Consider the following 15,947-nt stretch of genomic DNA (forward strand, 5'->3'; position numbering starts at 1 on the left):
ACATCAGTCTTTAAAGTACAACCATTTAAGGAAGACGTTTGATTGTGTCAAAGCATGTGACTCACGATGTTGGAAATGATGATATCAAGTTTAAGCATCATACATACAATTATCACTATGAGAAATGTTGTGACTATTACATAATAATCCAATAAGCATTCTCATGGTGGATCAGTCCAATTTATTTTTCTTTAACATATACTTGTGTTGACTTGATATCACATATACGTAACAACTCTTGTCACCAATCAAGCACATATTAGCCTCAATGCATTATTGTTGTCAAAGCCTACAATAATACTTGACTAAGGACATTTAAGAATGATCATATCATTTTTAGAAATTTATCATTATACAACTTATTTAACATGAAAATAAAGACCGAAAACAATAATGACAATGGTTTTATTAATAAATTAAATAAGAAGTATACTATTACAATCATCATATATATGATTGGTCTTTTGGCATACTCCAATAATTTTAATTTTGATTGTTTATTTTAAATTAGGATATTTTAAAATATTTTTATTTTATAACTTTAATACTTTTTAAATACTTTTTTATATTTTTTATAATTGTTTTATAACTATTTGATAAAACATGTCTTGTCTAGGTTCATCTTGGACAAATAGTTGTCTAGGTTCATTTTAAATGTGATTTTTTAAATAATTAAAAAATTATTTATTTTTAGGATTTCTAATTTTTTTAAAATATTGCCATGTTAGCATGTGGTATATGTGGCACACCACGTTTATTTGATTGCTCTGTCAGACATGTCATCACTGAATGGTAGAAACGAGTGAAAAATTTAACACAAGGACCAATTTGCTATTTGATATAACGTATATAGACTAATTTGTTTATTTTTTAGTAGAGTGAGCAAAATGCAACCTAATAACGACCTTCATAGTACTTTTACCCCTAAGAAATGTGGAATGCTAGAGTAATTAGATATATTGTATAAGATGTTTAGTTTTCGTTTATTAGTATATTGTCAAATACTTTTTTGGACTAATGCATTATATATGATTATTTGATTTTAGGTTTTGTTACTTGTTTAGAGAATTTTTTCTCAAGTATTATTGATAATTTTTATAATAGCATTTTTAGATTTAAAATTATATAGTTGTGTAATTATAATTTATACTAAACATGACATTGAAAATTATGAAAAAATTACACTTTATCAATCAAACATGTTTTTTAAATGTAGTTAAACATGTTTAGATAATTAAAATTATAAACATTTTCTAATTAAGTTGGAACCATTGAAAAACACTAATTAGATATAAAATATTATTTTAATGTAAGAAAGGGATAATATATTTTTTTGCCCTTGAACATGGTAACTAGGTCCACTTTGATATATGTACTTTTTTTATCCACTTTGGCACTTCAACTTAGCAACTAAATTCTTTTTTATCCTTGAACTTAAAAAATATAAAAGTTAGATGATGTGGCACTTGAGATTGTGTCACCTCATCACTTGAAATGTAAAAAAAAATTATATAAATTTATAGGTGATGACGTGGTACAATCTTAAAATGTCGCATATAATGTTCTAATAACTGAACCAATGGTTGAACTAGTCAAAGTACTAATTCCTGATTCAATCGGTTTGATCGATCTAACTATTATATCAACAATAAATATTTAAATAATTAAAAAGTTCATAAAAAATAAAAAATGAAAAAAATGATCAAACTACTTCATCTTTTTCAACTACTGGTTTTGTCCTAGATTTTTATTTTCTTTTTTATTTTTATTTCACGTAGTTTTCAATCCAATTGGTTCAACCCCTTTGTTTGAACTAGTATGTCGATAGGTTTTCGGTCCAACCAGTTCGATTGACTAATCCAGTCATGTTCGAAGAACATAAATCACATCACTAAATCTGAATGAAATCCAAGTTTAGGGGATCAATATGGATTTGGTTGCCAAGTTCAGTATCAAAGTGAACAAAAAAATACATATACCAAAGTGGTAAGAGGCTCTATACTGGTATCAAAGTAACCCAATAAAACTTTTTTTTTCTAATATAAAATACTCAAAATTTTAGATATTAATTTTTTATCATTTAACCCAATAAATATATGATTTGTAAGTAATACAAGGGACATCCCAAGAAAATAAAGACACTCTTTTATATCTCATGCAATAAAATATACTCATGCAATGTACGGGGTAGATACATGTGTATCAATTAAAATATATTTAATCATTTTGTAATTTATCTATTTGAGTTTCTATATATTTTTTAAGATAAATTACACTGATAGCCATCTAACTATTAGTAAATTAAGAATAATATAAAATTTTAAGTACCATATTTAAAATTTAAAATTACTATGTAAACAAAATATTTTCAAAATAGATTAATAAAAATCCATCTTTAAAAAAACCCTTAAAACAAGTTTCTAAAAAGTTTAAACAAAATTTAAAAACTCTTTTTTTTGTTAAATTTATATTATAAATAGATTTCATAAATAAATAAAAATAGATTTTATAGATGGTTCTCAATATATGTATAATCTAGAAAATTATATATACCATAAAAATATAATAATGATTTAAGACATTAATTTTATCAAATAATATATTGAATTACAAAATATAAAAAACTATTCAAACTTAAATATAATATCAATTATTAAATTTCTACAAAATTATATTTATATACTTTAATTCATATATACTTTTGTGCATCAATTAATTGATATATCTAACTATTAGGATAAATTACACGGGGCTATTTGTGTGTGTCAATTAAATGTATTTTTTTAGGGTTTTAGAGATTTATAAACGTGAAATGCTTATGTTTTAAAAGATGAAAGTTTTGATTAGGAAGTTCGAGAATATAGAATTTATAAATGTGAAGGGTTAAATTTATTAAACTATTTAAAACTGGGATAAATTGATAGAATATATAAGTAATGAAGACTAAATGTGTTATTATACCAATTAAAAAAAAGCTTACATGAATGAATTCAAACGCTAGTGTCTAAATTGAAAAATTTTAAAGTTAGATGAGCAAAACAAGAACATGAACATAGTTGGGTGACCATTTGTATAATATACCCTTGAAAATAAAAGGTTTTGAAACGAATGCGATGAGGTTTCATTTATATCAGTTAACGATAAGCCCTCCCTCCTTTTCCAACCTCTCCTTCTTCTTTGAAATTTAGCTGTAAGTCCAAAAATAAATCCTAAAAATATAGAAATTTAAATTAGAAACCAGAAAATTAAATTAAAACTGCATAAACTAACTTAAATTTATTGTTTTTTCTTTTATTCTTTTTGCTGAAAGGAAATGGCTACTGCAACAATGAGCTTCAATTTGGTGGGAGCATTTAGGGGTCTTTCTCTAGCATCAAGCTCGACGTCGTCCTTTATGAAAGGAGAAGTGGGTTCCATTCACAAAACGGCAGTCGTTTCGTTCCCGAGGAAGTCTCCGTTCCCTTTGACGATCGAATCGGCGCACAAAAAAGGAGCCGGTAGTACTAAAAACGGTCGCGATTCAAAGGGTCAACGACTCGGCGTCAAAATCTACGGCGACCAGGTCGCCAAGCCCGGCGCTATTATCGTTAGGCAACATGGAACCAAGGTTCAATTTTTTGCTTATTTAATTATATTTTTCGGTTTCTTTTATAGGGAAATTTTTAGCTTCTAATTGCTGAAAGAAATTGTTATATTTGGGTTTTTTGAACTGAAAAAAAAAAGATGTTGTAATGATGACCTTTAAGACTTCATTGTAGAAGAAGAAAACGAGTTTGAAGACTCAAAGCCAGAAAGCATTACAAATTGGGTTAATTTATGGCTTTTGTCCCTTATTATACTTGGGGACTTAGTGATTTGGACTAAGTTATAATGTTAATAATAGTAGGAGGATCAAAGTATGTTAAATTAAAGGACTAATATTAAGTTGGGTATGGTACAAGTTGAAAATCATAATTTTTCCTACAAATTACAACATTTCTAGCCTTATTTGAGTAACCTTTGGAAAGTTTTGTTGCTTGGGCAGTTTCATCCAGGGAAAAATGTGGGGCTTGGCAAGGATCACACAATCTTTTCATTGATTGATGGACTTGTGAAATTCGAGAAGTTTGGACCCGACAAGAAAAAGGTTTCAGTCATTTTGAATCGCACTCTTTTAAGACTTTCAAATTCGTGATGTGCAGTTCATTCATTCTTATCATTGCATTCCTCAAGCTGATATGAATTCTGGGTTTTATGTGATTCATAGATTAGTGTTTACCCACGAGTACTTCAGCCTGAGAATCCCAACAGCTATAGAGCAAGGAAGAGAGAGTACTTCAGGATGCGACGTGAACAAAGGAAGGCAAAAAAGGAAGGAATTTTAGTTCAACCCGAACTTGTGCTTGCTTCGGCTGCTGATGCTACGGATGATAATCCTATTTGCTGATTGAATCCGTGAAACTATATCTATATATGCTTTTCTTTGTATGGAAGTTAGATTGGTATCTGAAAAGTGTACAAACCTGATGTATCCAATTTGGCAATTTTAATGGCTAGTTTCATTTGTTATTTTTGTCTATTTTTGGCATCTGATTTTAGTTCCCTTACTTTCTTGAGAGGATACTGTTAGTAACTTAGCATTTAGCAATACTCATTTTACAAGTATCTCAAAATGGAGTAAAATTGGAAGATATCATGCCATTCTCTTACAATGCATGTAAGTCATTAATCTATTATTGTCTCCTTGAAAATGAAGCTCCATCAATTTTATGTTGCTTTGATTCTTCATTCTTTTTTTTTTTTTTGAAGCTTCTATGTCTGATACATCTCTGAATTGAGAATACTATTCTCTAAAGACTCTCCAAATACATGTAAAAGCTTTAAAAAGTTGAATATACCCGTGTTAGATAAATACCAATATCCGAAACTTGCACACAAGGGTGACCAACATAGAACATAACACCTCATGGAATGAAACTGATATTTTGACCTTAATAACATCACTAAACCTGATTTCTTTTCATCTGAGTGTAAATTCATCTGAAATTCTCCTGGAAAAGGATATAAACCTGTAATTCAGTAAGACCCCAAGTAAGCTCTATTGGTAGTTCACTATGAGCAAAGGATTGTATAGTTGTATTTTCCTAGTAGCACTACAAGATGATCATATGATAATATGTAAAAGACAAAATTTGTCCAGTAATCACATCCTTTGAAGTACCATCAAGGCCACAGTGCTTTAAACATTATCAAGACTGGTAAAATCTACATAATCAACTGAGAATATGTACACCACTTGAACGCTAATAGTGGAATCTGACATTAACTTTATGGCCATACTAATATCACAAATTTAAGGAGAATTCATATGACCTCAGTTTTTGCACAAAAACACTGCCATAAATAATGGCCGAATATTTTCATGGAAGGCCTCCTCAATCAGTCAATTTCATCATTGATATCGGATACAAGATTTTCCATAAAGATGAGCATAAACAGTCTTAGTACGGTACACAAGTATCATGCTTAAAATGACTGCAATGATGCAAAATCCTGACATAATCATGGAACTCAGAAAGAAGCATATGGAACCTTCACAATTAAGCGATTCATCTGCGGTAAGCATTCCTGAGAAAATTGAGCCTGAAATATGCGATTGTATATGATGTTGACGAGCTTGTTTCTCTGCTTCACGGTCATAAATTCTACTAGCAATTACACCTGAGAAGACGAGTGTACCAGCAGGATTTGCCAGATTGAGGAAATTGTAGAGAGCCCCGAACTTTTTCAAGCCGAACAACTCAGAGACAGTAGCTGGCATAATTGCCCAGTGAGCACCATAGCAAAGCCCTATCAACAAAGTACCAATATACATTGCTCCAGGCCATCCCATAGCAAAAAAGACATGGCCAACAGCCATAACAAGCTGCGCCACAACAATGACAATTGGCCTTGGATAAGCATGATCCCTATACAAAAATGTCACAGAAAAAAAGGTATGAAAAATGAATCAAAACCATTATCAAGGTAAAGTCTAGTGCTATCAGCTTCCAGGTGCAAGATCAGGGGTGAAACTAGGGGAGCTGGCAGGCCTCGGCCCCCTAAAATGAAAAATCTTTCATTTAACTTTTTTAAAATTTTTAAAAATTTAAATTAGTAAAGGTAAAATTATATTTTGCCTCCCTACAATATAAAAATTGATTTAATTCTTTAAAAATAATAGAGATATAGGTTATTAAAATAGTAAAATTGCATTTTTATTATCATAAAAATTACAATTTAATTTCGGCCCCTAACAAAAATTTCTGGTTTCGCCCCTGTACAAAATCATTTGAGTCTGTACCTCACAATGATCTCCGAGATGAAACCGCCACCAACACGACCGATGAAGTTCCAAATGCATATCATGGATACAAATATATGAGTATTATCATACCCTAGAGATTGGCTCATCTGACCAAGATTATCTATAACTGTTAACCCTGATCCTGAACCTAATAGAAGAGAGAACATAATAAGCCAAAAGTCTGCTTTGATCAAAGCCTGCATCAAGGTGAAGTCCTCCCCTCTATGAGGACCTTTCCTGTTCTTCAACCTTACTGCCCCTTCAGCAGTCGCTTGGAAAAGTTTTGCTTGCAACTGAGCAATTCGTTTTTGCCCTTCCGGCACCACAAGTGAGTCTACTTCCTCGGGGTTTTCATCTTTAAACTCACTGGATACTACTTCATGTTCCCGAGTATCCTGTTCGGGATTTCCGGCGTCATGTTGGTAAGGCTTTGGTAGCAGAACCTCTTCTGCCGGATCTCTATGCCCTTCGCAGAAACTCAATACGATGGGAATGAAAAGAGGGACAAACAAAATCAGAGTAAAAATTGTGATTAAATTGTGGCTCACACTAACAAGATCTTCTAGAAGCATGATTGCCATCAAGTAAGCAGCCAAAAGGAGGCACACACTATAAACAACTGTGAAACTTAAACCATCAGATGGACGCACTTCTTTGTGACCTCCAACAGGTCTGATAATGAACATCAAAGCAAAAACCACCACGGTTGGTCCAAAAGCAACCATGAATATCAAAGATGCTTGATCTGGGAAATTAATCATTGTGTATATTTGAGTCAAAATCGCACCACTCAAAGCAGCGAATCCCTTGAGGATTCCTACCACTGGACCCCTGCTTTTGGGAAAGTTTTGCACACAAGAAACAAGTGCAGCCGTATTGAAGTAGGTCTCACCATTGTGTCCCACAAATATTAAGACGCACATCTGCATACTGAGATTGGTTATCAAAGATTTTCGACTAAATTGCTATTGAATTGATATCTGTCCAGTATCATACTGTAAGAATCAAAATGTTCAAAATAGAAGAAGAAACAGAGGATTACAAATTGATAGAATTAAACCAAGCAATCAATAGGAAAAAAGAGCTTTTAGATGATACTCACAGCCCACAGTGGGAAAACTGGAACTTTCCCAGTAACAATCAACCAAAGCGAACTATAACCGATAAGATTCTGCAAAGCACCAATGAGCAAAACACCCCATATAGGAAATATCTCACACAAACCCCCGGCTATAAACCCAACACTACCTCCAAGATCTTTAGCCACACCCAACTTTGAAAGCTGCCTTTGATTATAATTCAAAGAACTCTTTATCACTGGTGATATGCTACCAAAGATATAGCCAGGCCCAGTACAAGATTGCATCCACATTGCAGCAACAAAAACCAGCCATCTATTGTTCACAAAAGCCTGAAACCTTTCTTTCAGTCCGGCCATTATGCAGTCCTCCAAAAACCACCCAAAGCGAACAAAGTGTTAGACTTTTGAGCTTTAGGGTGCTGTTAATATGCAAAACAACAGAGCAGAAACGTCAAAAAGTTAAATCATGTGAACGTAATGTTTCTTTGGGTCACCGGTCATGGAGATATTCAGTTTAACTTTTGCAAGGTGGCTGGCCTTTTTTTTCTTTATTTATTTTCTAATAATTTTCTAATTTTTAAATAATGTAATTTTTTAATTCTACAAATAAAATTAAAAAATTATCCTATCCTTAATTTAGATTTAGATAATAAATAAAATGAAAAACATAACTCCTTTGTTGTGTTAAAAAAGAAAAAACGTCGTTATCAGTCTATTGGATAATAATACCAAATATTAAGCCGTATCTTTTGAATAAATATTAACCCGTATTTATTTAGCTTGATAGTTGTTCTTTTTTTCATTTTATTGTCTACCAACAAAAGTTTGGTACCAATAATTGTTGTTTGACATAAGCATTAACCTAAGGTAAAATTTGTTTAAAAAATGATGGCTCATATTTATCTAATAAAAACATCTTTCTTTTTCTTTTCATAAAAAAAGAAAGCCAAAAATTAGACTGAATTTTATTTCCTTTTTATAAATATAACCAAAAACATAAAAGTTAGAAACTTGTATTAACTTTCAAATAATTAAAATTTGTAACATTTTTTCAAAAGGGAGGAAGAAATCGTTTCCCCTTTACATCAATTCAATTAATCAACTTAAAAAAAAGAATCTGGTAAAAGAGAAAATCAGTTTTGGAAGCTTGATTCCATGTCAATGTATTTAGGAGATCCTCTATTATAGGGAATTGATCAAATTAGTCATTCTACTATTAAATGAATAAATTTAGTTCATGTATTATTAAAGAAAATTAATTATAAGTTCAAACTGGAATAGAGTTAACATGTATTATTTAAAAAATCATTTATTGTTTAATAGAATTAATATTTTTAAACTTTTGACAATTTTGGAAATGAAAACTTTTTTTTGAAATTGAGCTGTAATTAAAAATAATAATTTTTAATATATTTTTTATACAATAAATATTAACTTTTTTTATAATTTGGACTAATTTAATTTTTAACTGTATAAGGACTAAATTGATCCATTTAATGGTAGAGGGACTAATTTGATCTAGTCTCTATAATGCAAGGATCACCCAGGTACTTTAACTGATTCTCATAGTAATTAATTTGAGCTCTCAGCGTTCGAAAATTTGAAAGACAAACTTTCGTAAAAAAGTTAAAATGTGTCATAAGTCTCTATACTCTTCACAAATTTAGAATTTAGTTTTTGTACTTTTATTTCTAGAAATTTAGTCTCTTTATTTTCCAAATTTCAAAATTCAAGTCTATTTGTTAACAATGTTAAATTTTTTTTGTTAAATTTGTTGGTGTGATATTTTGAATTAAAAAAAATTGCTCACTTGGTAATAATTTAACTAAAAAAATGCTATAATAAACCTGAATTTAATAAAATAATCTCAACAATTGGATATGGATTTTGAAATCCAAAATGTAAAGGGACTAAATTCCTAAAAGTAAAAATAAAAGGGCTAAATTTCAAGTTTACAAAGAGTAAATGGACTTGTGACATATTTTAAGTTAAAAAAATCTGCTTCAAAGGTATTAATTCCCTTTGTTGTTAAATCACCCAAATTTATTTGAAAATTACTAAAAAGGTAAAGCTTTAAGGGGACGCAAAAATCAATTGAAATATTTGAAAAGTTAAAAAGAACCTTGAAAATAGACTGAAAGGTGCTAAAAAATTAAAAGGAAATAGAACCCTAAAACCCATCTTATCGTAATCAACCTTTCTTGCTGCTGACGATGTACCCAATTGAGATGTCCTAGCCAATATTGACATGGATGAAATTTATGCCTTCAAATTTAAATATAAAATAAATTGACCTTAAAACTAACATTTTCACTTCAAAACAAAGAAAAATCTGTGTAAAAGACTTAAAATTGTACCACAAACAAATGCTCATCACTATGCTTCCGATGTCAACCAATAATCTTTTCACCTGAAAACTTGCAGTCAATGTTTTGACTACAAGGGGGTCTTTGCTATATGTATCAAGGATATCGTCTTCATCTCTTTTATCATACTTGGCTTGCCACCCTTGCACTGGGTGAGGCTTCTTAAGTGGACTCTTGACATTTCTAACACTCCCAAAATATGCCTTCCTTTTGGAATTGGATTTCGCCCATTCTTCATTACCAACCATTATCACATTTATTACTCCTCTAATTGGCTTTTCACCGTAATCCATCTATTCCTCTAAATCATGAGAGGTTCTCGCTTCTTTTGTGTTTTATAGCGAAAGGGGTTGTGAAATGTATTGTTTTAGTTAGCCCCTGCATGCTGTCGACTCAATTGTATCTTTTAGATAAACACAACCTTTAATTCTATAGCTAGCGGCGTTATGAAATTGACATTTTTGAATTGAGTCCCTCATATATTGGCTAGGTCTTATATGGGGTGGGATACTAAAATTCCTTAATTATTTATTTTAGTAAGTATATAAGTAGGCAACACATTGAGAGAACTATAGCTCTCAAACCTATTTTAGGGTATACTATCTGCTTGTCATTCTTGTTTCTGGCGTTGCTTTCACCCCTATCAAATCTTTGGTGCTGAGGTGAATTAGTGGGACTAGAAAAGTAGTGCCCTCCGTGTGTGCTCTGTTGGAAAAATCCTGGTTTGAAAATAGTTTTCTTACATAACGAAAAATTAAAATTTTGAAAATCGACCTGGTTTGTGATATTTATAGCAATAAACCCTAATTGAATTCATACTTGTGTTTTCGGCTTAGCGGACATTCGTTGTTCCCGACTTTCAACCAAACGGTCTTCTCCGCTATTCTCATACCATGAACTACTTCGAGTGTAAGCTCGAACCAATTGAATCGAAACATAGAACTAGAAAATGTTTTCTCTTTTATTTGGGGTAAAAACGAAAATTCTCTCTTCTTTAATAGAAACCAATAGAATTGTTATTCTGGAAAAATATATTTAATAGTTGAGAATAAATTCTTTCTATTTTTCGGCAGAGTAACAGTCTCTCAAAGTTGTGTTTAATAACCTACTAGTGTCATCTATTTATAAGAAGAGAAGGTAGAACCCTTGTTGAGTTGTAGTGGTTTATTTCAAATAGAAAAAACAACTTCCTACTTGGAGTAGGAGTGGGGTGGACGACACACCCTAGTATTCCTACTAGGTTGCTGCCCCCTTCGTGTTATATTAGGGGTTTTAGGCCTCTCTCACATTAGGTTCAATTACGAGTACTTCCTGAGCCTTTTGACCCAGTACTCTGTAATGTGATCCAACCCGATTCGGTTTTTTTATTTCCAAAAATAAACTTTAATTTTCTATATTAAACAATTTTCTCAAATCTATTTTACCCCCAGTAAATTTTTGATGATTTTACCCCTAGTAAAATTTTGAGAAAATATGTTTAATATTTTACAACTCAACATGTTCACTGTGACCGAATTTAGCGGAGTCTGCCTTAGTCCTTTCTCAAAGCCTCTACAATAATCTTCAACCCTGCAACTAAGGCAGTACAATCGTAAGTTCTGATGAACTTAGCAAGGTTCGATTAAACAGGTTGTAATCACATTTCAAAATTTCTAAGTGGCAAATATTTAAAATAAACAATTTAAATTCCTTGTATACTCTTAGCCTTCTTTATTTTTCACCTACGAAACTAATGCCACCCTTTATCTCTACTTTAGCGTTTCATTCTTAATCTCTATCTAAAATATACGTGTATTCCTTTAAGATAGCGGTCCTTTAGCGATACATGTCTAATTTTGCCTAAACCCAACTTTTTCTTTTTTCCTTTTAACCATGGATGCAGATTCAAATGTCTGTCATTGGTTGTCTTCCATTTACTTCCTCGTGTTTTAGATACTTAACCTTCATTGCTCTTGACAGGCTTTCCGTCCTAGGTTATTCCTTGGAGACCCCTTTCTTCTATCAGCCCATGTGACTTAACCTCTATATTGGCCTCAGTCGGCCTAACCGCTTCTGGCTGACTTTTACTCAAAATTTTAGGTTCTGGTCAATCATTTATTATATCATCCGTTTTAGGATTATTCGCCAAAGATCTGCAGCCTTGTACCCGTGAATTGTCCATAACTTAACACTGTAAATCCTCTTTAAGAGGTTTACCTACCACGATGGCGGTCAGCAATCTTAACTTTTGGGTTCATCCTTTTTTGGCGGTCTGTACCTGACGCCATGGTTGAGTTATGGTCTCACCCAACATGGTCCCATGTGAACTTCCAAGTGGGCTATGTAGGTTGCCATAACCAAGGTATGGTTTTACACTTGAAATCCCATATATAATATTTTGGCGGACGTCCCTATGTTTACTGTCACGGTGGACTATCCCAAGTTTACTATCTTGGCAGACTCTCTATGTTGCCATATTCGAGCTATGGTCTTACACAATATTCTTTATGTTTAATGTCCTAGCGGACTAGCTTGTATTTAATGTCCCGACAAACTACCCCGTGTTTAATGTCTCGACAGACTACCCTGTATTTACTATCTCAACGGACTCTCTCTATATTGCCATAGCCAAGATATGGTTTTACAAGTTAGACCTCTTTTAAGGTGTTGCCCCGTAAGACCTTATCGTCGTCGTAGTTTCGCCCTATATAGCCTACTGAACGCCATCATGGTGTTGCTCTATGGAACCTAATATCTGTCGATATCGACCCATCTCATATCCACCTTGATGCTCGAACACTAAAGTGTTCCCCTTGCAAAGCCCGGAGCTTCACACATCACATTTTGCATTCAACAATAACGTACAATGGTATCTTAACAAAATTCCTTTTTCCCTTTTCCTCTGCCCATTCCTCCATTTCACCATTCTTAATATTGGTGCTCAAACACTGTAGTGTCCCCTCCGTAAGAGCCGGAGCTTTACACATCATAGTTTATACTTAGCAACACCATATGGCGGTATCTAACAAAAATTCATGTTCCCAAGACCTAACTTCATTTGACCCGTCAAAAAATTTTCCCACCGTTATAATCATGCAATATATGCATTTAACTTACATACCAATATAGAGTACACTATATTTTTAAACCTGATATCTTAAATATATCATGCATATTGAACTACATTGGCGGATATCTATATACCAAGTAATTTTATACAGGCTTATCATCCACAATCAACAGAGTTTATTCATCATAAAAAATTTAGCACAAAATCAAGCCAACTACTAAACATTCCAGGAAGTGGAGTGCAAAAACTCACTTTGCTTCCTTTATCCTTGACAACTTAGCTTGTCTAAATGTCAGAGCCTCCCTTATCCTGATAGCTAAGCATGAAAATTGTTTATTGGTTAAACTAAAGGTATTTAACATTTTTAAAACCCATAACCCAAAATTATGTAGAAGCTTTTGAGAGTTACTATTTCACCCTTTCTAAAATCCACAGGTTCAGAGGGGTAAAAAAGTTTACCAATTCCTCCATTTGTCTACTATCATACTTTAATTCACACGACTGTTGCGACATGCAGAGCTTCCTTCAGCTAAATCCTCTTCTTCTTTAGAGTGACTGAAGAACAAGATACTTTAAAGTGAAAATTTGTACAATTCCGATATATACATACACCTTTAGCAAAATTTTCACCGACCATTTTTACCATTCACCCTTAATAATTTTGTGTCCCATTTTGGAACCAGCTGGTTCCATCATAGCTAAACCAGGATTGAGGTCCAACTGATCAAAATTTGGTCACTAAAATTTCTGAATTCCCTGGTAGAGTCTGAAATTTTTCTAATTCCTTCGATTTAGCCCTAACTTTCCTTTGATTTCGAGTCAATAAAGATGCCCAAGTGTTACAACTCTCCCAACCTTAAAGAGAATTTTGTTCTTGAAATTTCATCTTGTGGCTAACTCTAAAGGTGAGTTCCAGTTATATTCCTTACACAATACAAAGGAGGTCAATGCCACAAGTTCCTGTTTCTTAGAATTAACTATTATCTTAGCAGTATTTTTCAAACATGTCCCACTTGATTAGTGGGTCCTCCCATACTTCTTCTATAGTAGGAACCGAGTTTAAATATAACCCTAATATTTTCCTAGAGGGGCTTTTATCATACTTCTAGTGCCAAATGTTTCCCCTTGATAGGTTACTTGACTGATCTTACACGAGCGTACTCTAACTGGTGGACACTTGATGGTTGTCATATCCCATTTTTTTTAATTTGTAGTGCAAAAACAAAAATAAGGAAAGGTGTAGTTTAGTGGTAGTAAGTCCCTAAGCTATCTAGGAGGTCTCTAGTTTGAATCCCCTTGTTCTCTTACTTTATTAAAATTTTGCACACTTTTCTCTTGTGCATTAAAGCATTACCGTCCAACCCCCATTGTTACCTTAATTGGTTTGCTTCTTTTCCTCTTTTACGGGTTAAACTTGCCATAAGTTGGGGAGCATGATCCCCCTTTATGCTCCTATGTTCCGTCTCCTTCCTTTCACCTCATCCTTGCCAAAAATCAAGTGTTGAGCACCCCAAAACACCCCATTACCGTCCACCCTTCTCATTCCCTCTTTTTTCTTTTCTTTTTCCTCTCTTCTCCACTCCATTTTCTCACCTTTTTGACAAAACAACCATCACCTAAAATTCCTCCACCGCGAGCTGCAGCTTCACCACCTCTACACAACTATCTAAGGTTCTCTTCTCATCCTCTTTTCTTTCGATCACCGCCTTTCACCACCACCATCGCCGTTGTGAGCCACCACGAACTGCCTCGGGAAAACCTTCCTCCACCACTCATTTTCTTTTCTCTCAATATTATGACCGAACCCTCCCACTCTTTTTTATATTTTTTTCTCTCCTCATTAGACCACCGTCGCTGCTGCCATCACCGCTATCGCCGATGCCATTTTTCATCGAGATTTAATTTTTTCCCTTTTTCTTTCTCTTATTTATTTTGTGTTCAAACTCATCGATCATATAATCTTTGTAGATCATTAAACCTCTTCGCTCTTTCACCGAGATTCATCATTGATTTCGTTGTGTTATTTAGTAGTGTAAGTACAGGAGGAGAATTGAGATCATTCTCCTCTCTTTATATTTTCTTCCTATAACTGAATAGTGATAGAATATTTACATCATTTGTGTGTTAACATTTTGTCCCTATGTTCTTTGAAGGACCAAACGACGCCAACCTAAGAAATCCTTAGTGTGATAACGTAGGCACCAAATCCAAGTTTTGATCGAAGGGTAAGTAGTTGGTGAGATTTATTTCAATAAAAAATATTTAAGTAATAAACCATATCTGATGGATCTATAACTAAAATACTTATTTGGTGCGTTAGATTCATCTATCGGGTTTAGATCCAAGAAAAATATTTTCTAATAGGATTGTGACAATCTAATCTATAATATAAGGTGTGGGATCTAAATATTTAATTTGAGTATAATATGTCACTTTCATTTTTAATAATATGTTATTAAATAATTATTTGAGAGTACACTAAGTACTAATGTGGAGTTGAAAAACTCATCAAAGGGAAACCCAAGTAAGTGATCCTAAATCATTAAATCATGAAAACGATGATTTGTGATGTGTTGATGTATGTGATGATGACACGTGTGCAAATCTCATCTCTATGTTATGTGATACATGGCTTAATTGATATGTTGATGATTTAAATATGTGCTGTATATATGTGTGTGATGAGATCCATGACTTAATATGAAAAAAATATATTAAAACATGTTAAAATGAATAAGAAGCAAATATTATGTGATATATGAAAATGTGAGCATGTTTACATGCAAATGTGTAAAATTAGAAATATGCGTTATGTGAGATTATGAGCATGATTATCTAAAAATTGTGAAAAGTGATTATATGTGTTAAAATGGTCATATCACATGCATAGGGTGGGTCTTGTGAAAGGTGGAAGTTATGTGGTAGTTCATCTGCAATTATGTAGTCGTTTTTGACAATTATGTGGTGGCTTGTCCACAATGTGTTATGTGGTTATTTATTGGCATTAATGTGGTGGCTTATCCACAAATGGTGTGTTATTGGATGGACGGGATCTGGGGAACTCGATATTGGTGTGTAGCGATGATGGGTAGGAAATTTTTCAAAATGTGTATTGTTACATAAGCA

The 15,947-nt window shown here is 32.8% G+C and overlaps 2 protein-coding genes across 4 annotated transcripts; one reads left to right on the forward strand and one right to left on the reverse strand.

The window, feature by feature from the left end:
• The first annotated feature begins 3,048 nt into the window (after nt 1–3,048).
• Nucleotides 3,049–4,548, forward strand: LOC107892157 (50S ribosomal protein L27, chloroplastic). Its single transcript, XM_016817162.2, has 4 exons — nt 3,049–3,190; nt 3,311–3,607; nt 4,025–4,126; nt 4,247–4,548. Exons 2-4 carry the CDS (start codon nt 3,314–3,316, stop codon nt 4,424–4,426), a joined length of 576 nt encoding a protein of 191 aa, XP_016672651.2. The 5' UTR covers nt 3,049–3,190; nt 3,311–3,313; the 3' UTR covers nt 4,427–4,548.
• A 735-nt stretch (nt 4,549–5,283) lies between these two features.
• LOC107892155 (protein NUCLEAR FUSION DEFECTIVE 4) lies at nt 5,284–7,877 on the reverse strand. 3 transcript variants are annotated; one of them, XM_016817159.2, is made up of 3 exons: nt 7,428–7,877; nt 6,323–7,248; nt 5,284–5,948 (listed from the first exon to the last, which is right to left on the reverse strand). In XM_016817159.2, exons 1-3 carry the CDS (start codon nt 7,761–7,763, stop codon nt 5,432–5,434), a joined length of 1,779 nt encoding a protein of 592 aa, XP_016672648.2. In that variant the 5' UTR covers nt 7,764–7,877; the 3' UTR covers nt 5,284–5,431. The 3 variants fall into 3 exon arrangements, with proteins under 3 accessions (XP_016672648.2, XP_016672650.2, XP_016672649.2); XM_016817161.2 differs by having other exon boundaries at nt 6,323–7,255; nt 7,428–7,568; XM_016817160.2 differs by having other exon boundaries at nt 6,323–7,320; nt 7,428–7,568.
• Between the last annotated feature and the right edge of the window lie 8,070 nt (nt 7,878–15,947).

Source organism: Gossypium hirsutum, chromosome D09, assembly GCF_007990345.1.
Source record: "Gossypium hirsutum isolate 1008001.06 chromosome D09, Gossypium_hirsutum_v2.1, whole genome shotgun sequence".
NCBI classification, from domain to species: Eukaryota; Viridiplantae; Streptophyta; class Magnoliopsida; order Malvales; family Malvaceae; genus Gossypium; species Gossypium hirsutum.